The 25,717-nt window shown below is 34.3% G+C and overlaps 4 protein-coding genes and 1 pseudogene across 6 annotated transcripts in view; 3 read left to right on the top strand and 2 right to left on the bottom strand.

Annotated features, from left to right (window-relative positions):
• Positions 5,800–9,600, top strand: LOC104714726 (annotated as a pseudogene).
• On the top strand, positions 12,428–16,034 carry LOC104714728 (disease resistance protein RML1A-like). Of its 3 annotated transcripts, none has more exons than XM_010432181.2 (5): positions 12,428–13,029; positions 13,126–14,230; positions 14,341–14,640; positions 14,735–15,005; positions 15,144–16,034. In XM_010432181.2, exons 1-5 carry the CDS (start codon positions 12,554–12,556, stop codon positions 15,959–15,961), a joined length of 2,970 nt encoding a protein of 989 aa, XP_010430483.1. In that variant the 5' UTR covers positions 12,428–12,553; the 3' UTR covers positions 15,962–16,034. The 3 variants fall into 3 exon arrangements, with proteins under 3 accessions (XP_010430483.1, XP_010430484.1, XP_010430481.1); XM_010432182.2 differs by having other exon boundaries at positions 15,153–16,034; XM_010432179.2 differs by having other exon boundaries at positions 14,735–16,034.
• On the top strand, positions 19,624–21,436 carry LOC104714729. Its single transcript, XM_010432184.2, has 2 exons — positions 19,624–20,295; positions 20,439–21,436. The coding sequence occupies exons 1-2, from the start codon at positions 20,068–20,070 to the stop codon at positions 20,643–20,645; spliced, it is 435 nt and encodes a 144-aa protein (XP_010430486.1). The 5' UTR covers positions 19,624–20,067; the 3' UTR covers positions 20,646–21,436.
• Positions 21,542–25,713, bottom strand: LOC104714730 (puromycin-sensitive aminopeptidase-like). The gene is made up of 20 exons (XM_010432185.2): positions 25,580–25,713; positions 25,464–25,489; positions 25,226–25,289; positions 25,063–25,143; positions 24,931–24,978; positions 24,676–24,841; positions 24,564–24,575; positions 24,430–24,486; positions 24,232–24,341; positions 24,070–24,150; positions 23,774–23,942; positions 23,448–23,596; positions 23,228–23,366; positions 22,997–23,143; positions 22,800–22,881; positions 22,523–22,698; positions 22,331–22,441; positions 22,135–22,251; positions 21,960–22,031; positions 21,542–21,787 (listed from the first exon to the last, which is right to left on the bottom strand). Exons 4-20 carry the CDS (start codon positions 25,095–25,097, stop codon positions 21,707–21,709), a joined length of 1,752 nt encoding a protein of 583 aa, XP_010430487.1. The 5' UTR covers positions 25,098–25,143; positions 25,226–25,289; positions 25,464–25,489; positions 25,580–25,713; the 3' UTR covers positions 21,542–21,706.
• The window catches only part of LOC104716084 (puromycin-sensitive aminopeptidase-like), a 9,839-nt gene continuing 9,545 nt past the window's right edge, over positions 25,424–25,717 (bottom strand). Inside the window, exons 11-12 of the mRNA XM_010433427.2 lie at positions 25,580–25,666; positions 25,424–25,489 (exon numbers count right to left, since the gene is read on the bottom strand). Coding sequence (XP_010431729.1) covers positions 25,424–25,489; positions 25,580–25,666 — 153 coding nt within the window. The remainder of the gene's footprint in view (positions 25,490–25,579; positions 25,667–25,717) is intronic.

Genomic DNA, 25,717 nt, shown 5'->3' on the forward strand with positions numbered 1-25,717 from the left:
CTGTTATAGACGCTATAACAAAGCTTCGTAAGAAAATAGCTAAAGAAATCTATAAGGATCGAATTAGACCTCAACAGGGTAATCGATATATTTTTTAAAAATCTTTACAAATATATAACTTCAATAATATTATACAATTATTTATTTTATTATATTATCCAAAAAATATATTTAGTCACTGTATTACATTAGAGAAGAATATCTTCAACTTGAGCCACCATCTGAAAGTATGTCACGAACTTGCTAGTTATATATCTCCACCATTTAAACACCAACTTCATATATGACAGTGTTTTATCTACTCTGAGTTAAGAGAATTGATCGAATTAATCGAATTGATCGAATTAATCGAATTGATCGAATTAATGGTAGAGTCCTTGACTAATTGACCTAGCTAATAAGTATAAATACTTCTTTTTTTTGTCAACAAAGTACAAGATTAGTTCAAATGAGCCAATTAGAAAAAAATCGTTTACATAAGTAATTAGATGCGAATTGATATTTTTTTCTTTTCTAATTTCCTTAATAAAAAATTAAAATTGTTATAATTTATTTTGGTTACTCACAATGTAAACGATTCTACGGCTGACAATTCTTTCTAATCCTAGTATATATATATAAAAAACCATGCAAAATGTCATCTTACTAGCATACACATGCAATTGTACTCTATATTTTACCAATAAAAATGTGTTTTTACATCCAAAAATATGTTATTATTAATGTTTAAATATATATGAGATCCCATAAACAATGTTCAAATATAATTATTGTGATTTAGGATATGTTAATAAAAGAAGAAAAAAAAATCTATATAATTAGGATTATTGATTATATTAAAATTGTTATATAGATAAATAAAATTAGACTTGTTGTGTCTTGCGGTAGATAATCTTTTAATTTTCACATTAAACAATATCATATTTTTACATTTTTTTAATTTAGTATATTTAATATCAAAATAATATGAGAAATTTTTTTAGTTTTGTTCTAGATTTAGCCTTGGCACATAATCTTAAATATAATTGTATCGAGATTTCAAAAAAAAAAAAAAAAGTAGCTAAAAAGTTTGATTATAGCAAAGTGATGATGCGTTGTAGAGAGCTTCTTCGTCTCTCATCTTCTTCTTCATCAGACACAATCTCATATAATATACGTCATGAATCAAGTCCAAATTAGGTATCAAATTCAAAAAAATAAATACAAAAGAGAAAAAGGGGTATATTACAAAAAAAATTACAAAAAGATCGATTACTGCTTAGATAAGTGAATATTGTGTGGCAAGGGATGAGATGGTTATATTGGTTTTTAGAAGCGGTACGTGATAAAGATGATTAGGTAATCGAATCCTTGGGGAGCAAGTACAAAATCTTGTAAAGAATAAGAATTATGGATATAATTACAATTTATTAGTTATAAGTAAAGAATATGCCATATTATAAAACTTAATTACTTAAGTACAGTATAGGAATTGGTAGATTGATAAACGATATATTTAGAAGGTTATAAGCATAAGTTAAGGAGTAAGCGAAGCGCTGATTTTCTGTGAGATTTTATCGATCATTTGCTTTATCTTAAACTAGATTCGGAGTACGTGCGAGATTGATTAAAAAATTAAGTTTACTAACACATTTATAATTTATTAGATACATGCATGTTATGTTTGTAAACATATTTTTAGGAATGTTATTAACATTCATAATCCAAACTCATACCAACTTAGTATTTGATTTGTTTTTAATTCGGTTTAGAAAAATATGATATGTCTAATTTAAGACAGAAAATCCATTATGTCTCGTATATGTCATGTTTTCTATCTCATAACTATGGTTTTAATAATAATTTTCCCATTTAAGATTGTATATTTTAGTCCAACAATTAAAAATATATGTAAAAACTACGAATTTAATTATAGAAGTATTTATTTGGTATAACATTTATAACATAATATTTTATTGGTTTGCTTTCATCAAGTTTGTTAATATTTGAAATGATAATCATTTTACCATAAATATTGGATCGATACGATAGCGGACCCGGATCAAATGTGATCCGGATTAGTGATCAGCTATATTTTTATTAAACTCATAAACCATCAATCTGAAAAACAACACTAAAAAACAATTAAACTTTATGAACCAGATGACCAATATATTGTTGTCAAAAGGGTCAAACCCATATGCTATACCTGCTCCGCAATGGATAAAAGCACTATGACCAGCAGAAAATATGTTCCACATATTCCACATGAAAATTTAATTATCTTCAATTATCTTCAAGATGTGCTTTTATCCACAATACTTGTTTTAAAAAATATATTTGAAAGATAGTTATGATAATAACGTCAATATTTTTCAAATACACCAACCAAAAAAACTAAAAATAAACTCAAAGAAGAAAATAAGTATTGAAGTTCTATAACAATGAAGTTCTGAAAGTCAATTTAGTTATCCAAATTTGATGGATCTCTTATATAATAATTTTGACTTTAAGGCCGAAAGTAAATACAATATAATTGTTGGATATATTAGTGTGCTAAATTAAATTTGGAAGTATGACAAATTATAAAAACTCTAATTGGATATATGAAGATTTAGTCGAATGACTCGCCAAAGAAGAAAGCTTGATCGGGGAGGGGGAAGTCATCTTCAACATTGTGGACATCATCGAGACATGCAGATCCATGTTACCTCTGAAAAATATATTTGTTTCACCTCTTTCCCAGTTCACTGCAAAATTTATTATAATTTAAGAAAATATATAGAAGAAATAAATCACACTAATATGATTTAGTACCAATAGGCTATGTGTAACAATATAATCATAGATTGTTAAAAAAAAAAACAAATAATCATGCAGCAAAACTACACTATATATTATAATTAATGTATATAAGTACTAACATAAAAAAAAAACTGTAACTATTCAAAAGAATCTGAAGAAAAAATTAATTATAACTACTTAATTGTTTCACAACATCCGTATTTTAGAAGTTGTACAGTCTTGACTTTTATGTTTTACATATTCTTGAAGAGTTTCAAATCTGAAACACTATAAGATAATAAAAAAACAAAAGTCAAAAAATTTAAAACTCAAAATATTGATGCTGGGAAATATTTTTGTGAATGAACGAAACTAAAAACTTCTCTTATATAGAGATGAAGATTAAAATATCTTTCCTAACACAATATATTTTAGGAACAAAAAAGATTTTGGTAGTTATTTTAGATTTGTTCGTTTAGTTTTGGAATATAGATTTTAGAAAAAGTAAAATCATAATGGCTCTGACTGGTAACATGATTTATTGAAGTTGAGTTGCAGAAAATATTATAATTCGATGTAAGTTGCAGTAAAAATTATGTGGTAGAAACAGCAGTTTGATGTAATGGATCGCTGTAAAAATCTGATTTATTAATCTTATCAAAATTACTGACTGGTGACATTTTTGTGGTTAATTTGCAGTATGTATTATTTGATTATAATTATTAAAAATATTAGTGAATATATTTTACAAAATTATAAAAAAATAAAATAAATAAAAATATTTAAATAATAAAATAATTTTAATATACAAAAAGTTAACTAAACTTCTTTGTTACATTGCAAATTAAAAAATTAACTACATGCATGCCATAATATTTAAAATTTTATCATATTTAGGTGTATGTCTATTTTCATTTCAAATGATAATAAAAAATAAAAAATTAGGTTAAATAAAATAACTAATTAAAAAATTTATTAAATAAAAGAAAAACAGTAAAAATTATTTTTCTTGATATATAAATTAAATAAAAACAAAAAGAATAATTTTTTGTATTATATAACTGAATTTTAGATAACTCAACTTACCACATCTTAACTCATGAAAATTTCCATGATGTTGAATAATCTTTTGAGTTAACAATTTTACAAAAGATATACTTCAAACTTGCACATCAACCATAACACATGATTATTCAAACTCAACTTCAAAAAATTTAGTTTTGTTAGTGATCGGTAACATTTTTGAATAAAATTTGAGTTAAGTTCATAACTCAACTTAAGTCAATAGTAACACATGTTACCCGTCAGAGCCAATATAAAATCATAAATATTGTTTTACGACAGATTTCTCACAATATATAATCAAATTAAATTTTTGTACATATATACAATTTTGAATTTAATTGCTCGATTTTAATAGAAACTGATTTAAATTATTTTTATAAACAAATTTAGATGATTTTGTGTATTAGGTAACATCAAAATCAGAAATTATTGTTCCCAGATATATCTAAAAATGTATAATCAAATGAAACATGTTTACATATATACAGGCTCGAATTTATTGTCCAAATTAATTATGTACATAAATATCAAAATTATTATTTCCTTAAATAGTTTACACGAAAATACTTACTGTTTTTAATTTGTTTCGATTCTGTTTGGATACAGCCATACATGAGTATGAAAAACAGCTCCGAGCAATTAATATATGATCCGAACAGAATCAATCCGGGTCATCATAAGATCCGCACACTTTTATTATTAAATTTACTTTAATACCCTTCTTGTTTATATGCTTTGTTATATATTCATGGGTATTTTATGTCATATTTTATCAAATTATTTTTACCTTTTAAATAATGATTCCCTTTTAATAGTATAGTTATTACACTATTTATTAAGACGAATATATATTTATCAAATTAGTTTGTTTAAGATTTTGGTAACTAATTTTAAGTGATGTTTTTGTCTAGAGCCGCAAAAGGTACGAAACAGTTTTGATGGAACTGATTATGTTCCTTTTTCTTTGTCTCCAAATTTTAATTCTCAAGCATGTTCCAATTCAATCTTTTGCATATATTAACTCGAGAACCACCAAAGCTTTCTCTAGTTTTCCGTTACCAAAAAGTTCCATCTAACAAAATGTTGTATGTCATAATACTGGGAAGCACACCCCCAGAAACCATATGTTTGAAAACATCATGGGTGTTATCACAATCTCCACCTTGAATAACCCTTGGGATAAGAATGGTGTAAGTGACTGTATTGCCAAGCAAGCCTCTTTGAGACATCTCACGGAAGAGTTTCATCCCATCCTTTACCTTCTTACACTTACAATATCCAAGTCACAACATTTGGGAGACAACCCTCGCTAACCATCAAATTAAACATTTGCTTGGCCTCCTCTAAGCGATTGTGAATGCAAAATCCGTAGATCAATGAACCGTAAGTGATAGAATTAGGATTTATAGACCTTTTGCATCGTCTCCGACTCCTCTCCTCGGTTAGGCTTCAGGTACACAATCTCAGTTTCAGGAGACCATCGCTCTGTAAATTGCAAAACCCTCTATACAAATTGATAAACCGAGCTACAAAAACCGGTAGAGTTCCGGTTTAATAACGCCAAGCTGGTTTAGTAACACAAATTAAACCATTAAATCACTGGGACCTCTCTTTTCTCAAAGTCAAAAGTCAAGAGTCAATGATGAAATACCCGTTTTCCAATTCTAATAACTATGGCGAGTAATTTGATTTTTCCAATTTGACACTTTCTAGTAAATATATGTCGCAGAATCTTCAAAATGCAGCAGTAACATATTTAATCTCTCTTAACATATAGTATTTTTCTCCAAAAAGGACCACCACTTAAGACTTAAGAGACCCATATGTATGGTTGTAGATGTTTTGAAATGATATAAAGTCTTGTATATTATTATTTTCATTTTTGATGTTTTGTCTGTCACGATTCATATAACGCGTTTGCCTAATTACGCGGAAGCTTCCTTTTTGTATTTCAGCTTCCTTTTACATATCTTCCACATATCGTTACCTCATCTCCATCTATCTCAGCATGTCTCTCATGGCTTCTCCTTCTTCTTCTTCCAAGCCTCGCAACTACAAATTCAAAGTATTCTCAAGCTTCCACGGTCCCGACGTCCGTAAAACATTTCTCAGTCACTTGCGCGAACAGTTTCAAGGCAACGGGATAACTATGTTTGATGATGAAAAGATTAAAAGAGGCGGAGAGCTTTCTCCTTCACTCAGAGAAGCTATAAGAGAGTCTAAGATCTCGATCGTGATTCTCTCCCAAAAATATGCTTCGTCAAGCTGGTGTTTGGATGAACTGTTGGAGATACTGGATTCCAAAAAAGCTATGGGACAGATAGTGATGACCGTCTTCTATGGAGTGGAGCCATCCGATGTGCGTAAACAGACTGGAGATTTCGGGATCGCTTTTGATGAAACTTGTGCGAATAAGACGGACAAGGAAAGACAAGAATGGAGCAAAGCTTTGACTGATGTGAGCAACATTGCTGGAGAAGACTTCAAGAAATGGTTTGTCTTCAATCAGTCTGTGTTTTAAATTCTTGTGTTTTATTAATCGAAATTCTGTCACTGTGGCTAATGGTGCTTTTCTTTTCTTTGTATTTTGTTAGGGATAATGAAGCCAACATGATCAAGAAGATTGCAAGGGATGTTTCTGACAAACTTAACGACACACCATCAAAGGATTTTGAAAACATGGTGGGACTTGAATCTCACTTGAAGAATATACAGGCTTTGTTACATTTAGATAATGAAGATGAAGCTATGATAGTTGGTATCTCTGGTACTGCAGGCATCGGTAAGACTACCATTGCAAGAGCTTTGATGAGCCTACTCTCTCATAGGTTTCAGCTTACATGTTTTATGGACCTCAGTGGAAGCAATCATAGTGGTTTTCACGATTATGGTCTGCAGTTGCGGTTACAAGAACAACTTCTTTCAGAGGTTTTGAATCAAGATGGTACGAGGATATGCCATTTAGGAGTGTTACAACAAAGGCTAAGCGACCTGAGAGTGCTTATCATTCTTGATGATGTGAATGATGTAAAGCAATTAAAGGCTTTGGCTAAGGAAACTAATTGGTTTGGTCCTGGAAGTAAAATTGTAGTAACCACAGAAAACAAAGATCTCCTGCAGCAACGTGGCATCAACAATACGTACCATGTGGAATTGCCATCTGATGAAGAAGCTCTTGAAATCTTATGCAAATATGCTTTTGAACAAAGCTCTCCACCTCATGGTTTTAAGCAGCTTGCAGCAAGAATGGCATACCTATGTGGTTACCTCCCACTGGGTCTCTGTGTGATGGGTTCGACTATATTTGGGAAGAAGCAGGAAGAGTGGGAATGTGTAATGCAGAGGCTAGAAACTAATCCTGGTCGAGAAATCGATGACGTATTAAGAGTCAGCTATGAAAGGTTACATGAAAATGATCAAATGCTATTTCTCTAAATTGCAGTTTTCTTCAACAACCGCGATTGCGATCTGGTGGAAGCCATGCTTGCTGATGATGGTAGCTGCGATGTCAAAAACTGGTTGGAAGTCCTAGTAAACAAATCTCTGATAGAGATAGATCCTGAGGGATACTACAGCACGTGGGCGGCAGTGATCAAGCCAGTCGTAGTGATGCACAAGTTACTAGAACAAGTGGGTAAACAAGCCATTCGTAGACAGGAGCCTTGGAAAAGGCAAATCCTAATAAATGCTCATGAGATTTGCGATATCCTTCAATATGAGAAAGTAAGTTCTTTCTCTTTGCATACATTTCCTCCATATAATCTTTAAAAGGTCACTTGGTAAAGACCAAAAAAATCTTACCTTTTTGTAATGCAAAACTTTACCTTTTGGTATAGGGTACTCGTAATGTGTCTGGCATATCATTTGATACATCAGGAATTAGTGAAGTGACTATAAGCGATGGTGCTTTTAAAAGAATGCCAAATCTTCGATTCCTCAGCGTTTACAAAAGAATTAGATATGATGAAAATGATACTGATAGAACAATGCATATATCTGAGGAGATGGAGTTTCCACCTCGTCTAAGGTTACTTCAGTGGTCGGCATACCCAAGCAAGTGTCTTCCTCGGACATTTAATCCAGAATATCTTGTCGAGCTCTATATGGGATGTAGCCCGCAGCTGGAGAAGTTATGGGAAGGAAGGAAGGTTGGTGTTATATATACAATATACAGTAGTTAAAAAACAACATTTAAAGCTTTTTTTTTAATTCTCTTCAAAGTTTATATGATGCTCTTTCTCTCTGTGTACAAAATTCAGGCCCTTAAGAATCTCAAGTATATGGATTTGTCTCGGTCCAAGAAATTGAAGGAGCTCCCGGATCTTTCAAATGCTACAAATTTGGAGAGATTGAATCTGGAGTATTGCGAGAGTTTGGTAGAGATTCCATCCACTTTTTCCCATCTTCATAAACTACAGGAGTTGAATATGCGCAATTGCATAAACTTACAAGACATACCACAACACATGAACTTGGCATCCCTTGAAGAAGTGGACATGACCGGATGCTCACGATTGAGAAAATTTCCAGTTATTTCAACGCATATCAAAGATCTGTCCATGTCAGACAACCCAGAGTTAGACCAAGTAAACAAGATCCCGTCGTGGTACTGGTGTCGTCTTGAGAATCTCCGTATAAGCAGCAGCAGTGGAAATCTCAAGGGATTGACAAGTCTCCCGAACAGTGTCAGACGTCTATCCCTAACTGGTTCTGATATGGAAAGAATTCCAGATTGCGTCAAAGCTCTTCATCAGCTAGAACACCTTTATATAGATGACTGCAGAAGACTCACGTCATTGCCAGAGCTCCCTAGTTCGCTCGAGTACCTCAAGGTAGAAAATTGTGAATCACTGGAGACATTATTAAGCCCTTTATACACTCCAGAAATGCGCCTCTATTTCATCAACTGCTTCAAACTGGGTGAAGAAGCACGGAGAGCAATCACCCGACGATCTGAATATATGACCAATGCTAAGTTTATCGGTGACGGGTCGGCAATCTTACCAGGAAGACAAGTGCCAGCAGAGTTCGGTCACAGAGCCAAAGGTAATTCCTTGACCATTCTTCTCCATGTTGGTAATTCCAAGCAGTTGTACTTGTACCGATGTATGGTCTGCGTCGTGATTTCCCCTCAAACCAAAGAAACCCCACAAATATATTATTCTTCCAAGCTGCTATGTCGCATCAACGGCAAGTGCCAGGAGTTCACCATACTCGAAGCCTCCGCATGTCGAAGGGAGCATCTTTTTATATTTCACTCTGGCTTGCTATACATCGACCCCTCTGAAGCAGGCACGAAGACGGTGGTGCTCGAATTTAACAGCAAAATCCACCGCTATGAGATCACTGAATGTGGTGTCAAGATCTTGATCCCACAAAGCATCAAAAAGGATAGGATTTGATTGCCTATAGATGAAAACGACGACCCTACAATTGGCATAAGGATTACATAGTTACTTTTTTATCGCAGACCATACCTGTCTTGGCGACATGAGATCTTGCACCGACCAATGTATCAGCAGCAGAAGAATTGAGAGCTTTACAATTGGATTGGTATACGATACGACTACACCGACTGTTTTCACTACACTGGCCCGATTTACCAGTGCAGATTACACTAAGCGTAGAGTGAAGCTACTAATATAGTAATGTAAGCAAGCCTTTCAAAGAAAATGTTTTTCCTTTCAATTTGTTTAATTCTAGTAAGAGCACTATAAGTTAGCAAGCCTCTTTGAAACATCTCAAGGAAGAGTTTCATCCTATTCTTTACCTTCTTACACTTGCAAAATATCCAAGTCACAACATTTGGGAGACAACACTTGCTAACCATCAAATTAAACATTTGCTTGGCCTCCTCTAAGAGAGAGTTGAGAGCAGCGACAAAAACAGTTAATCAAAATACTATAAGTATAGAGATTATGCACATTTCCTAACATCTCAATCTGCTCACCCAGAGAGATGACAAGATCAAACTTGAATTCATCTTAGCAATAGCACTCAACAATCTACTGAAATCAACAATGGAAGGGAGTGGTGCGAGACTTGACCATAAAACTGAACAAACCAAACCATCTAACCTCATATCCTGTAATTTCCTATTTCTACTCAATATCTCTCTGTAATCATCACTGGCACTAGCGAAAGCTCGTCGTCCCCAGCAAAGATTAAAAGAAGAAGGAGCAGTTCGAAGATTACCTATTCTCTGAAGATTTCGATGAACAAACAATTTCTTCACCGTCGACCTCTGCATCGCGTCTCCTCTCCTCGGTTAGGCTTCAGGTACACAAAATCTCAGTCTCAGGAGATCATCGCTCTGTAAATTGCAAAACCCTCTATACAAATTGATAAACCGAAACCGGTAGAGTTCCGGTTTAATAACGCCAAGCTGGCTTAGTAACACAAATTAAACCATTGGGACCTCTCTTTCTCAACGTCAAAACTCAAGAGTCAATGGTGAAATACGCGTTATCCAATTTTTTTCATCGTTGTTCGTGATGACTTCATCCATCTATACTACTCCCTCCGTTTCAAAATATTAGATATTAATATTAGATGTTTTAGACACACATATTAAAAAAAGTTACTTTTAAAAAGTTTAATCAATCATACCCAACACTGCATAATATAAAATATAAAATTAATTTAAAAGCTGCATAGAAATTTAGAAACATTTTATATTATGAAACAAAAATAATCCTCTAAACATCCTATATTATGAAACTGAGGGAGTAGTATTTTTGCTCAAAATACTTTTTAGAAAGTTTTTATATTTAATGCATTGACTTAAATATTAGTTACCAAAACTTCAAAATTAATTATATGTAAGATTTAAAAAAATAAGGAAATTTTTCTATCTCATTCAAACCTAAATATATGATTCTCTTTCATTTTTATTTGAACTTATATTTAAATTATCTTGAATTATTCTATAATACATTTAGTTAATAAAAATTATGATTTTTTCCTGCATATGATATAATACAAAATTTTTTAAACGGATATATATTACTCAATACGTGAATAAAAAATACGGGTACAATATTCCACATCGTCTAAAAAAATTGGGCAATAATTTAGAGTCAAACTTTAAAAGAGACCAAAATGATCCAGAATACAAATTAGTAGAAAGCTTGATTTATTAGGTATTCAAACTTTAAAAACTTTTATTTGGTTTATTCCGGTTCTTTATTTTAAAGATTTTTAAAAGGTTAAATATGAAAAATATTTAAAACTTTTAGAAAGTTAAATATAATAAATATTATACCGTAGATACACAATAAATATTAAAAATTAAGATGATATAGTGTGAGTTAAAATATCTCGGGACGAAGTTATATAACGGGAAGGATTTTATCGATATTTATATAAATAAAAAATATCATTAATTCGGTGTTACAAAGGTAAAACATCATTTCATTATTTTGTTAACACTGTCAGTATCAGAAAATAAACATATCTAATTAAATTGATTATATAAATATTATGTAAAATATAAATTATACTACGGTATTATATGGTTTATTTAACAATTATTATATAATTATAACATATTTAATCAACAAATACAACTTATAGTTTATATATTTTAGTTATAAATTAATTTTGCTCCGCGGTGTATCGCGGATCCTAATCTAGTTATTACGAATATTATTAATGTGATCTAAAGCTAAATTATTAGGCATCAATTATTTTTAATAGAAAAACATTATTCCTATAATCTAAAACTAAATTATTAACCATCAAAAATTTTAATAGGAAAACATTATTACTATAATCTAAAACTAAATTATTACCATCAAATTTATTACTATCAAATTTATGGGCAATTGTCATAGATATCACTAAAATAGGTTTTTGTTCCAAAAATACTATAATTTAGTTTTTTTCCCAAAATACCACTAAAATATATTTTTTCCCAAAAATACAACATAATTGAACTAAAGTTCTAATACTAAAAACTAATTTCTAAATTTTAAATACTAAACTCTACCCCTAAAAACTATACCCTAAAATTAAATGTGTCAACCCAAACCTAAAAAAAAAAAATTCTACATCCTTAAAAATCAATTTTTGTGTTTATACTAATTTTGGAAAAAAAACATTTTGTGGTATTTTTCGAAAAAAACTACAATGTGGTATTATTGGAAAAAAACTTTTTTAGTGGTATTTAAAGGAATTTCTCCAAATTTATTAACCATCAAAATTTTTAATAGAAAAACATTATTACTATAATCTAAAACTAAATTATTACCATCAAAACATTATACGTTTTTTCTCAAATAAACTACTAGTAAACTATCAAATTTGTGCCCAAAAATCAACGCTGGCCGAAATTATGTTGGTCAGCGTATACAAGTTTTGTGGAGTTATGTATACAAGTTTTTGCTGAAGCACATGTATACGGCTGTTACTGAGTCACATCATGTGACTCACATGCCATTTAGTCATTTACCCGTCATCTAACAAAACAATCGCATTATTTAGTCTTTTGATATGATGGAAAGACCCGAGAACCCGGTTCAATTGGAAAGACAAATAGANTTTTTTTTTTTTTTTTTTTTTTTTTTTTTTTTTTTTTTTTTTTAATAACCAAAGACAGATAGAGAATCGCATGATGAGGGTCGTCGGTGTCTAAGTCAACGGTGAATACTTTAATGACTTTCTTCTTCATATCTTTGTTGCTCATACAGAGAGACATTTCATACGTGATCTTCAAAAAATACCAATGGCTTCTTCTTCTTCCTCTGCTTCGCCTCGCACCTGGAGATACCGCGTGTTCACGAGCTTCCACGGACCAGACGTCCGTAAAACCTTTCTCAGTCATTTACGCAAACACTTTATGTGCAATGGGATTACGATGTTCGACGATCAAGCGATCGAGAGAGGCCAAACCATTTCCCCTGAACTCACCCAAGGGATTAGGGAATCTAGGATCTCGATCGTACTGCTCTCGAAGAACTATGCTTCATCGAGCTGGTGTTTGGATGAGCTGTTGGAGATTTTGAAGTGCAAGGATGCTATCGGGCAAATAGTGATGACTGTCTTCTACGGAGTAGATCCATCTGATGTTCGCAATCAGATCGGAGAATTTGGGAAAGTTTTCAAGAAAACTTGTGCTGGTAAAACAGAGGAGAAGAGGCGAAGATGGAGCCAAGCTCTGTACGATGTTGGAAACATAGCCGGAGAACACTTCCTAAACTGGTTAGTTTTTGGAATCTTGGATTATCTCTTTCTTCTTGGCAAATTTTCATATTGAATCTGCAAATTCAAATTTCACATAAATACTTTTATTGTTAGGGAGAATGAATCGAAGATGATTGAAAAGATTGCTAGAGATATTTCAAACAAACTGAACAGTACAATCTCTAGAGATTTTGAAGGCATGGTGGGTCTTGAAACACACCTGGAGAAAATACAGTGTTTGTTACATTTGGGTAATGAAGATGAAGCTATGATTTTTGGAATCTGGGGCCCTGCAGGTATTGGTAAGTCTACCATTGCTAGAGCTTTACGAAACCGACTCACTTGCAGTTTTCAGCTTACTTGTTTCATGGAGAATGTTAGAGGAAGCTATAATAGCAGCCTTGACGAGTATGGGTTGAAGCTGGAGTTACAAGAGAAACTCCTTTCCAAGATTTTAAACCAAAATGGTATGAGGATAGACCATTTGAGTGCAATACAGGAAAGGCTATGCGACCAGAAAGTGCTTATCTTTCTTGATGATGTGGACGATCTGAAGCAACTTGAAGCTTTGGCTAATAAAACTAATTGGTTTGGTCCTGGGAGTAGGATTGTAGTAACCACAGAAAACCAAGAGCTTTTGCGGAAAAAGTGTATTAAGAATACCTACTATGTGGATTTTCCAACTCCAAAAGAAGCTCGTGAGATCTTTTGTAGATATGCTTTTGGACAGAGCACTCCACAAGATGGTTTCGAAAATCTTTGCGAAAGAGTATCAAAGCTTTGCAGCAAACTTCCACTAGGTCTTCGTGTCATGGGTTTATATTTACTTGAAAAAACAAAAGTTGACTGGGAAGATATACTGTGTACGCTAGAAAGTAGCTTTTATTCAGTTGATCCAGATATGGAGAGAGTACTAAGAGTTGGATATGACAGTTTACATGAGAAAGATCACTTGCTATTTCTCCTCATTGCATTCTTTTTCAACTACAAAGACGATGATCATGTGAAAGCAATGCTTGCTGATAATAACTTGAATGTCAGACTCGGTTTAAAAACCCTCGAGGACAAATCTCTTATACAAAGATCGACCCAAGGAAATATAGTGATGCACAAGTTACTACAACAAGCTGGAAGAGATGCGGTTAAAAGACAAGAGCCTTGGAAACGCAAAATCTTAACTGATGCTGATGACATTTGTGATGTTCTCGAAACAGATTCTGTAAGTTCTTTTTCTTCTTTTAAATATATCACGTTAAATCGAGTCATATGCACGAGTCACAGAACCTAACCTTATTGTGCTAACTTTTATATCTTTTTGGTACTGATCAGGGTTGTGCAAGTGTGATGGGCATGTCTTTTAATGTTTCGGCAATCCCCAACGGCGTGCGTATAAGCGCAAAAGCTTTTCAAAATATGCGTAATCTTCGATTTCTAAGCATCTACGAGACAAGACGTGATATAAACCTTAGAGTGATTGTACCTGAGGACATGGATTTTCCAACTCGTTTAAGGTTTTTACATTGGGAGGTATACCCAGGAAAGTGTCTTCCTTCTACATTTAGGCCAGAATATCTTGTGGAACTCAACTTGCAAAATAACAAGCTAGAGAAGCTTTGGGAAGGAACCCAGGTTGGTTTTTGATATTTGCTTAACTTTTTCGATACTTGAAGTATGTACTTTCATATGTTTATGATCTTCCTTTGTTGTGTCGTTTTGTAATCAGCCTCTTACAAGTCTCAACAAGTTGGAATTGTGTGGGTCCACAAGGTTGAAGGAACTCCCAGATCTTTCGAATGCTACAAATCTCAAGAGACTAGATATAACTGGTTGCTGGTGTTTGGTAGAGATTCCTTCATCTCTTGGAAATCTTCATAAACTAGAAGAGTTGGAGATGAATTTATGTTTACAGCTGCAAGTTGTTCCGACTCACTTCAACTTGGCATCTCTTAAATCACTCAGGATGTTGGGATGCTGGCAATTGAGGCAATTTCCAGGTATTTCAACGAACATCACATCACTCATAATAGGAGACACAATGTTAGAAGCAATGCTTGAATCAATTAGGCTTTGGTCTCGCCTTGAGACTCTCAGTATACATGGAAGTCTCATTACATATAATTTTTGGGCAATAGTGTCAATAGAGAGAACGGGCACAGATATAGAGAGGATTCCTGATTGCATCAAAGATCTCCCTGCGTTAAAATCGCTTTGTATAGTTGGCTGTCCAAAACTTGTATCACTGCCAGAGCTCCCTGGCTCACTCAGGAGTCTATTAGTAAGAAATTGTGAATCACTCCGGACCGTATCTTTTACTATTGACTCTCCAATTGTGGGTTTCAATTTCCCCAACTGCCTCAATTTGGGTGAAGAAGCACGGAGAGTGATTATACAGAAAGCAGGTCAGGTGAGAGCATTCTTACCAGGAAGGAAAGTACCTGCGGAGTTCTTGCACCGAGCTATAGGAAATTCCTTGACCATCCGTTCATCATTCTGCTCCATATTTAGGATTTGCCTGGTGGTTTCCCCTACAGTAGAGATGAAAGAAGAATATGTTGCTTTACTGTGTCGCATACGCATAAACGGTTGCCCCAATGAGGATAACTTATTTAAGGCACAGGTCCTTAAAGTCCAAGCGGAACATCTATTAATACTACACATTGAACTTCTTGAGGAAGACGGGTGGCTTGAGCAGGATAACGAGGTGTTGTTCAAATTCATGACCTCATCCCAGGAGCTCGACATTATTGAATGTGGCATCCAGATATTGACAGACGAAACCAACAGAAACATATGCAGCACTGGGAGCTATGAATCCAGACCAGAGCAAGAGTCTGTATATGACGACGAAAGTCTCTCTGATAGGAGCAATGAGTTTGATGCACCCAGAGTAAACATCTTTGAGGGTTTTACTAAGTTTCTTTCTTTAATTTTTTGTTTTCCTTTTAAATAAACTTTACTGGCGGTGATATGAAATTTGGAAATAATTTGCCTTCATAATAAAAGGAACGTAGACTTGGCAAGTATTGTTTCAGGTCTATGATGAACTCAGAGCCGTGCCTCAAGCTATAATTTAGAAACCTTCGCCTATGGCATCAGATTTTTGAGAAACACTTAGAGGCATATTTTCTACAAATTTTCTACAAGATACCTTTCATTAAATCTAGGCTCAGTATATAATAACTACACTGCATATCCTTTACGTTTATCTCAGTATAAACAGCAATAAGAATAAAGAAACTAAAATAAGTCGTAAAGTCTTGTGTGTATAAAGCTAGTTTCCTAAAATTCATAAGATTAAATCTAGGTAACATATATTTACAGATATCCTTAGCCTAATAAGCAACTAACATAGAAAAATATTAAAAGAACAAAAAAGCAAACAAAACAAGCATTATAAAATATCTACAAAAAAAGCAATATAAATTAGTCTAAAACAATCTCTTACTTTATTTAATATATTATCTATCAGAAGGAAATTAGTAATAGAAATTGGTTTAAAATTTTTGGTTAATAAGTATGGGAAAGAGAGAAAAATTACCTTTCAGAACTGCTTTTTAATATTTTATTTACTTTTACCATGTGAAAATATTTAACTTGGTAAACATTTTTATGTTATTATTGTAAGAATGCATTTTTGTTTTGCGCATTGGAACAAGTCTAATTTTTCCGCCTCCGGCCAACATTGACCTCGGCACGGCTCTGGATGAACTGTGTTCTTGTCTTTTAAGAATATATGGTTGATCTGTTGTAGTATCAATATCAAGTCCTGGATACCTTGTGGTTCTTTTACCTTGATGATAAATTTATATACCTTATGATTTTCATGGTCTCTATAACTCTTTTTAATACAGTATTTAATATCCACCTCTTTTTATTCTACATAACTGAAAGAGTAAATACAGTATATACAAAATCATCTATTCACCAAAAAGGAAAATAAAGACTGTAATAGCTTTCTTATATTGTTAAGATATCTTTGTTCAATGTTCAAACCGATTTGCAAATCTTATTATATAAACAATGGTAAATATAGGATAACTGCATAATTAAAAAAAAAAAAATCAAAGCAAGTCAAAGTAAAGATGAAAGCTTTGATGCAAAGATGATGATGAATGAATTAAGGGTATGGTTTTCATGAGTAAATTAAGTACATCAAAGGTTGCAACAATCTTAGTCTTCGTAAGGTATATTAATATCAAACCGATGATATCTCTCCCATAATTCAAATAATATCATAATTTATAAGAAAAAAAAAAAATAACAGAAAAAAGGAAAAATAAACACTGTTGAAACCTAAATCAAATCTAGGGCAGATACCAAAATCAAATCCTTCTTTCATAGAAAATCTAGGCAGGAGGTCATCATTTAGGTCCCTACTAAACACATAACTAGCTTCACAGGGACAGGTAACGGTGATAGTGATGATGGAACCGTTCAAGACCCGCGTCACTGCATCTCTGGAGGGACTTGGACAAGATAAAGTCGTTTGTAAAAAGCAAACAGACGCGTGTAGACGCCACATCGGCATGTATATGTTGCTTCCAACGAACTCTTGTACCAGTTTGTTTCACTAGCCATGGTCTGCTTCGAATTAAAATCATCAAAGAAAGAAAGTTGATTTTGCAATTTGTCGAAAGCTTGGGGGTTTATTTTACAAATAAAATATATAAGAGACATAAATCCACCGACTTTGCCCTAGCCCCTATGCATCTATAAGAGATATCAAATCCGCCGTTAGCCTTATCACCGTGACAAATCAAAGAGGAGAAGAGAATAATGGCTCGTAGAACTCTGAGGTATCGTCAAGTGTTACCCGATGAATATGAAAGAAGCTCCGATTTACGAACCTGCGCTTCTTGCGGCGTGCGAGTGGTAGATTCCTTGTCTTTTGAAACAATCTTTGATTTTCATGAAGAAGATTTTCAGATCTCTATCTCTTATTTAGTCTCTTGCTCGTTGGTGTTCTGTTTGGAGTGTTTAACTTGGTAAATAATCAATCTTCTAGGTTTAGGATTAATTCGTCGGAACTTTGGTGTTTAGATCCAAATCCGTCTTCACTAATAATAAAGTCATTATAGCGGCTGATTCTGATATCTTGTAGCTAAAGTGTAGTGATATTGATTCTTATTCGTATATGCAGATCGGATTTGTAGTTGTAGTGGATGATGAATCTGATACAATTCGAAGGGAGGGTGGTTCAAGCACCAGTGGGAACAACGAAGCAGCTTCTTCGTCCAATATTCCAATCATCTGCGAATCTTGCCGAGTACGTAGAATCCTGTCTTGTTATTTATTTATTATACAGATATCATCTCGCTCGTTGATGTTCTGTTTTGAGTGTCTAACTTCGTAAATCTTTTAGGTTTAGGTTTTAGTTCAGGAGAGAAATTTAAATCTGGATCTCGGTATCCCAGATGCATACGAGAATTACTCAAAACTGGCCAAAGAATGAGCATCAAAATAAAAAAATTCAACAGAGAGAGATGATTTGAGAGTTTGAGCAATTACCAGATCGTCGGAAACTGACACGTCGACGGCAGTAGAAGACGACGAACAGAGTTCGATGATATCTGAATTAAGTGAAGCCGATGCAAAAATATCATGTTGTATCTTGTCAACAGGCCCAAATATTTTTATTTTGATTTTTCGGCCCAAACTATATATTATCAATTTTGACTTCGGCCCAAACTATGATGATAGTCATATTGTTTGACGGAGAAAGTCAACACAAGAACCTCTGCAATGTTCAGAGGGTTTCAGCTGGAGGATAATTTTGATCCATATCTGACAATTTCCGTTTGAAAGATATTTTAGAATTTGGCTCCTCGGAATCTGTTAAATGGCGTGATTTGCGAACAAACAGTCATGAAAAGATGTTTAATAAATTAGTTATTTAGTCTAAGCCCCAAACATATTATATTTGTTTTATGTATAGTGACACGTATATGCCTTTGTGTAACAAATACATTTTCACACTTTGTTCCCTCAACGATCAAGTTTCTACAAAATACGTTTAAAATTAGCTTAGAAATTTTTTAAATTTTTAATCAATTTGTCTTGACTTATAATGTTTAGAAATTAATTAGCATCCAAAATTATCTCTTTGGCTTCATAATGTTTTTCCTTTTCGTTTCGATTTATATTAGGAATTTTTTTTGTAGATTTTGTATACTAGTAATGAGTTTCCAAAACAAAACAAAAAAAAAATCAATTTCAGTAGAATTAGATTCCCTTATTTTGAGGATTTTTTTTTTTTTTTTGATTGGGAAAGGCCAGAAACAAGCGTCTTCACCGGCCAGTCACGTGACGAATGGAAAACGGAACAGACAAAAAAATCTGAAGAACTAAAAAAAAAACATGCGTGGCATTAACATAGCAGGTTATTTAATGATAACTTGAGATTTGGCTTTTTTATTTAATGATAGCTTTACAAGGTCAACTGTGTTCTCAAGGTAGGTTAGTTACTTTAGAGACATAAGATCCTTACAGTGATATAGTTCAATATAGCCTGAGTCTGAGATTTCACTCGCATCTTGCTTGAACCAACAAGTTTATGCATTGTTAAGTTTTCTTACACCTACAAATTTATATGCACGTGGATTTGTAGGCCATAGAACGTGGGCAAAACGCAAGCCGAGCTACCAAATAAGAAAATCATAATCCATATGGTAGCTAACAGCAGAACTTGTGATGCATCATCCTGTCCTACAAGGATTTATCTCAACATCAACCCTTGACAAAAACATTGTTCACCAGCAAAACAATGATCCTATAATTGTGAAGCAATGTCTTCCCCTCTTTGACAAGTGTTAAACGCATATGAAAAGCAAACAGATAAGTTTCTCAAGAGAGAAACTGACCAAGAAAACTTAACTGCATATAGATTACATCAATAATATATTACACCTACAAATTTTAACTGCATATAGAACAATCTTTTTGGTTAGTTATGTAAAAAACATTAACATAGCAGGTTATAATAAATAAATAATGTGTTGGAAAGTCATTATAGCGGCTAATTATAATTAGTCTAGTGATATTGATTGTTATTCTTATATGCAGATCGGATTTGTAGTGGATTATGATGAATCTGATCAAGATAGTTTGAACCAACAAGGCACTGTGGCTCCTAGTGGTTTACCATCACAGCAGCAGAATCGACTCTCAGCTATGGACCTTGGCGCAGTTATTTCAACCCAAGAGCTTGGTGGTTCAAGCACCAGTGGGAGCAACGAAGCATCTTCTTCGTCCAATATTCCAATCATCTGCATATCTTGCCGAGAGGTAGCTTCCTGTCTTGTTCTTTTTTTTTGGCGTTTTTGGAAGAGGATCTTGCTTGTTGATGTTCTGTTTTGAGTTTTTAACTTGGTTCTGATAGCTTGCTTGTATCCAAGTCTAGTGATATTGGTTGTTATTCTTTTATGCAGACCGGAGTTACAGCTGATGATATTATTCGAAGACGACCAAGAGCAATCATACAGGATGGTCCTTTGGTGAGATTAAGGCACTTAAGAGATTGGGAACTTAGACACGCCAAGTCTCCTCCATTGCCCAGCCGCTGGGGCGAGTATGTTGCCCAGCCGATGGGGCGAGTCCAGTGGCGGAGCCAAGTCTCCATTGCCAAGCTTAAATGATTTAAACGCTAGTTTTAGTGTTTTAGATATTCATGGTCTCTATATAAGCTCTTTTTAATATTTAATATCCCACCTCTTTTTATAGTACCAAACTTCATCTTAATTTTTGCTTTTCTACATAACTGAAAGAGTAAATACAGTCTATACAAAATCATCTATTCACCTAAAACGAAAATAAAGACTGTTATAGCTTTCTTATATTGTTACTGTATATCTTTGTTCAATCACTCAGTCACTTGCTTTTTAAGACATGTTATACACTTATAAATTTGATTTTATAACCCCGAAAAAGACTTATAAATTCGATTCCTCAAAGTCTACAAAAGTAGAGATGATGGGAATGATACAATGCATGTACCTGATGTGATAGAGTTTCCGTGTCGTCTAAGGTTACTAAATGATATTCTTCCGAACTAATATGTCGCATCAACGGCAAGGACAAGGACTTGATCATACGCGATGCCTCCAAATTTTGAAGGGAACATTTAATTATATTTCACTCTAGCTTGCCCGACCCCTCTGAAGCATGCAGAGAGATGGTGGTGGTATTCGAATTCAGCAGCAAATACCAGCTAGACTTCGACATTATTGAATGTGCTTTAAGACGACGACAATGACCGTACAAATGGAGTAATAAGTGACTCCGAAGATGATGTCCTCTACATCTTGACGGAAAAAACCAACGGAAGCAATAATGGAGGATCTGGCGAAAGCCACGTGTTTACAAGAATCTGAGGAAGAAGACGACGATGACGAGGGCTACAAAGAAAATGTTTGTAGCTATATAATCTGGCACGTAACTAAGCTAATCAAAGAAAATGTTTCCTCTTGATTAGTTCTAGACTCTAGTATATAGGTATTGTTTTACTAACTAAACGTACCCTGCGTTCAATAAAGAAAACTAACGCAAGCATTTATTGTAATAATAGTAAAGCTCATAAGCAGAGGCAAAACAATCTGTGTGTTTTAATATAATCCCACTGCTAATTTCAGTAGCTAAAATAAAATATAGTTACGAGTACAGGAAGAAGCGTCTTTTAAAGGATTCTTAAAGGTGTCTCTCAAGCAGCCAAACTCTTGGAGGCTATCTCAAAGACATTCTCAGACAACCCATTTGCAGACATTATCATCTCCAATTGTGCCTGCAAACACAAACACACCAGCTTTAATCTAGTGATCTTCTCAGCCTATCAGACGAATCATGGCTGACGATTTCAATCAGCAAAAAGACTGGACAAATAGGTTGAATGAGGCAAAAAAACCATGAAATGCTTAAGGGGAAATTCTAGACTTGTTTTGCATTTCTCTATTTACCTTGGCTAGACCTTGACGGGTTTCATCGTACCGCTTCCACCTCGAAAAGGCAGACACCATACGAGAAGCAACCTATGATCAGACCAAAGAAAAAGTAAATCGTTAAGCTTGTTGTTGTTGCCAAGAAGCATTAGGTAAGTAACTGCAAAGAGACCAGATATTTTGGGACTCTAACCTGAGGGTTCAATTTGTCTAACTGGACAACAATGTCACCCAAGAACTTGTAACCTGATCCATCCTTGGCATGGAAATTCACTGGGGAACCGCAGAACCCTCCAATAAGCGAGTAAACCTGAAAGATTGTTATCGGTTTCGTCGTAAGCATAGAACTGTGAAAAAGTTGCGAAATAAGGGTTTGAGAATTCACTTGCCTTGTTTGGGTTGCGCAGATCGAAAGCTGGGTGATCCAAAAGCTTCTTGACATTCTCTACATTGCCAGGAATGTCGGATGTTGATTGAAGGAGGAACCATTTATTAACAACCTGAGATCAGAAGCCGATAAATTTTAGTACAGCATATTCCTGGAAGTGGAAGAAAGTAACATATGATTTTTAAATCCATACCAAGTAATCGTGCTGCCACTTGTTATAGAAGTCAGCAAGAATGTCGTCACGGGTTTGACCAGGTTTCTGGGCAAGAGCTGCCAAAGCAGCAAATTGGTCGGTCAAATTGGTGGCCATCTTGTATTCATTCAGTGCAAGTTCCACATATGCTGGATCCTCGAGAGATGCAAGATAAGCTGGAGTATTTCAACAAAGCAAAAGGTAGTGAAGTTAGTGAAGTTAGTGACTAGAGCTATGAGTATCTCCTTCTATTAAAGAATGGCTATGGAAAACAAACCTAGAGCTGTGTTCTTCAAAGCACGCCTCGCCATGTTTGTGTGGTCAAAGACATAAGCTTCTGTGCTCCTGTTGTTCTCGACCTGCACAAAAACAATTAAAAAGTTAATAAGCAGAGAACAATCTTATATGAAAAGAGGAACTGCCTTTTAGTCCTGAATCCCGAAAGATTAGGTATGCAGAGAGAAGAAGACATACTATCTTTAGAAGCTCGGCTTTAAGTTCAGATGCAAGCTGCTTTCTTACAAACTTTCTAACAGCATGAACAGCATCAGGATCCGCCACAGCCATCATGTCCATTATCTCTCCCTCCCCAGGCAATGTTATCGCTTTGGCTATAAATTCCTACACAATCGATAAAGATACAGATTTGAAAGTCATATCCTACATTTATGACTACGCGGAAGATAAGGGAAGGTAGAGCCATACCTTGTCCAAGCTTGAGTCAGAAAGCACACTGCCGAGACCTTGCACAAATTTTGGGTTTAGAACCAACGGTTTATTTTGCTGGAAATCAGAAACTAAGTTCAACATCAGCTTCCTTGCCAGAACTTGACCAGCCTCCCACCTAAAATACAAAAAAAAAATGAATGATCGAATTGCGTGAAGAGGATACAGAAAAACTAATATGTTGTAGAAAGGCACATACCGATTGAATTCATCTGAATCATGAGCTAGGAGGAAGAACAAGTCATCATTAGAGAGATCAGTATCAACACGAACTGGGGCACTGAATCCCCTAAATAGGGAAGGAACAGGTCTTTCTGATATATCAGAAAACACAAACTCTTCTTCTTTCTGTATATTTAACAAAACATAAAGCCAGGAAAAGATAGATGAGAAGATCAGGGCAAAAGGTATAATGAATTAAAAACACTGGATGTCAGACAAGAGCGTAAGGTAATGTAATCTAGAATAGAAACATTACAAAAGATCACATAAACTACTGGTTTAAAGAAGGAATTCTCAGCTAACCTTAGTCACTCGAAGTACTGTGCTGCTGCTTGAAATGGTCTGCACTGTACCATCATGATGAACAGAGGAAAGTGTAATGTCCTTCCCACTTGAGTCCAGAAGACCGACAACCACTGGAATAAATGTAGGTTCTTTTGTTGGCTGGCCTGGAGTCGGAGGTATCTCCTGACTGAGAAAGTGATCAACCACAAAGAAACAGAATGTGTCAACATCAAATTCAATAGAGGTAAGATCCATAAAGTTTGGCGTATTAACAAAGTTTTGTGCGAATAAGAAAGAAAAAAATAGAACCGAACCTGAATTTTAAAGAGAAAGTACGAGCTTCAGCATCATAAGAGGAGACCACTTTGACAACTGGCGTTCCAGCTTGAGAGTACCTAAGATGTTGTATATGGTAATATAAGTACGAAAATAAAATAAAAAATCACAAGAAATTCCACAATAATAATCTCACTAACCATTGCAAGAAATTAGCAAAGTCTGCATTGTTTGCATCACGCATAGCAGCGAAGAAGTCTTCACAAGTCACTGCTTGCTCATCATGTCTTTCAAAGTAGAGATCAATTCCCTGTAAAATATGAACAAATAGAGATGATTAGAACATGATACATGAATATCTGGCCACTAGATCCACACAAGTAGCGTTGGAAAGCAACCTTTCGGAACCCCTGACTTCCGAGTAGAGTTTTGTACATCCTGACAACCTCAGCTCCCTAGGAAAACATAATAAGGTCAACTAGGGTTTCTTGCTTACTACAAATAACAAAACACAATAGGTAAAGAGCCAAACCTTTTCATAAACCTGATACAACAACAGAAATCAAATATTTGTGTTAGAAATAATATGTAAGGGATTGATAGGAAATGGAAATATGAATAAAAAGGAATTCTAAAATCCCTACCGTCCTTGAGAGAGCCGGTAATGGCCAGAGATGTAATGCAGGTTCGAAAAGGTTACAAAAGCAGAAGCACGTTAGATTGGAACACAATGCCGAGACTAACATAATAAAATCTTTCAATGGAATTCTTTCTTGTGAACAGAAACTTGCCTGTGTAGAAGTTGTCCATCTGCCAGAGAAAGGAAAAGAGCCATATTTAGCAACACTTCTAATATCAAGCCCATTAATATTTCAAGGAAAAATAAGAGAATCTCTGACCTTGATGTATGAATGTGGACGAACTGGATGTGCCATAGGACCACCATCCTGATAAATTAGAGGACAGATAATTTGGCATGAGAAGATAAAACAATCCATGAATAGGCCTCAAAGGAGTACAAAATAAGATACCTGTGGAAATTGATAGATTCGAAGCTTTGAAACATCAGCAATGCGCTTGACAGTTCGGCTTCCCATGTCAGATGAAAACTCCTGTATAGATTTTGCATATTTATATCATTAGATAAGGAAAAATTCCCATAACCATCTTCGAATAGCAAAGGATAAAATATACCTGGTCACGGAAGACAGTAAGTCCTTCCTTTAGACTGAGCTGGAACCAGTCACGGCATGTTACCCTGTTGTTACAAGTAGACTTTTAGTCATATATTAGGCCACATAAAAAACAACGTTTCTTTTCTGAAATATAGTGCACAGACCAGCATCTATCTTTTACCAGACAAACAAAATTAGAAGATTCAATAAGAAAGAATTAATCAATTGTAGCAAAGGGAATGAGAGATGAGGCTAACCTGTTCCCTGTCCAATTGTGAAAGTACTGCACAAAGAACACAATGAAAGATGTGTTTATTGAGAATTAACTAAACACCAGAAAAACATTCAATTAGCATATGCTATTATTACATACCTCATGACCAATAACACCCAAAATAGCAGCGTAATCTGCATCTGTTGCAGTTTCTGGAGATGCTAAGACAAGCTTGGAATTAAAAATCTGTAAAATAGAAGCTCATGGATCACCATCAAAATATAATATATTTTAAAT

Source organism: Camelina sativa, chromosome 9 (genome assembly GCF_000633955.1).
Source record: "Camelina sativa cultivar DH55 chromosome 9, Cs, whole genome shotgun sequence".
Taxonomy (NCBI): domain Eukaryota; kingdom Viridiplantae; phylum Streptophyta; class Magnoliopsida; order Brassicales; family Brassicaceae; genus Camelina; species Camelina sativa.

Bases quoted from the DNA above. Each gene is read 5' to 3' on its own strand.
- LOC104714728 (XM_010432179.2), top strand. From the start codon at position 12,554: ATGGCTTCTTCTTCTTCCTCTGCTTCGCCTCGCACCTGGAGATACCGC. The intron at 14,231-14,340 runs GTAAGTTCTTTT...GGTACTGATCAG, and splicing joins ATGTTCTCGAAACAGATTCT to GGTTGTGCAAGTGTGATGGG. The intron at 14,641-14,734 runs GTTGGTTTTTGA...TTTTGTAATCAG, and splicing joins AGCTTTGGGAAGGAACCCAG to CCTCTTACAAGTCTCAACAA.
- LOC104714729 (XM_010432184.2), top strand. From the start codon at position 20,068: ATGCAGATCGGATTTGTAGTGGATTATGATGAATCTGATCAAGATAGT. The intron at 20,296-20,438 runs GTAGCTTCCTGT...TCTTTTATGCAG, and splicing joins TCTGCATATCTTGCCGAGAG to ACCGGAGTTACAGCTGATGA.
- LOC104714730 (XM_010432185.2), bottom strand. From the start codon at position 25,097: ATGTTTCAAAGCTTCGAATCTATCAATTTCCACAG. The intron at 24,979-25,062 runs GTATCTTATTTT...CTAATTTATCAG, and splicing joins GAATCTATCAATTTCCACAG to GATGGTGGTCCTATGGCACA. The intron at 23,943-24,069 runs GTTCGGTTCTAT...TCACTTTCTCAG, and splicing joins ACTTTCTCTTTAAAATTCAG to TCAGGAGATACCTCCGACTC.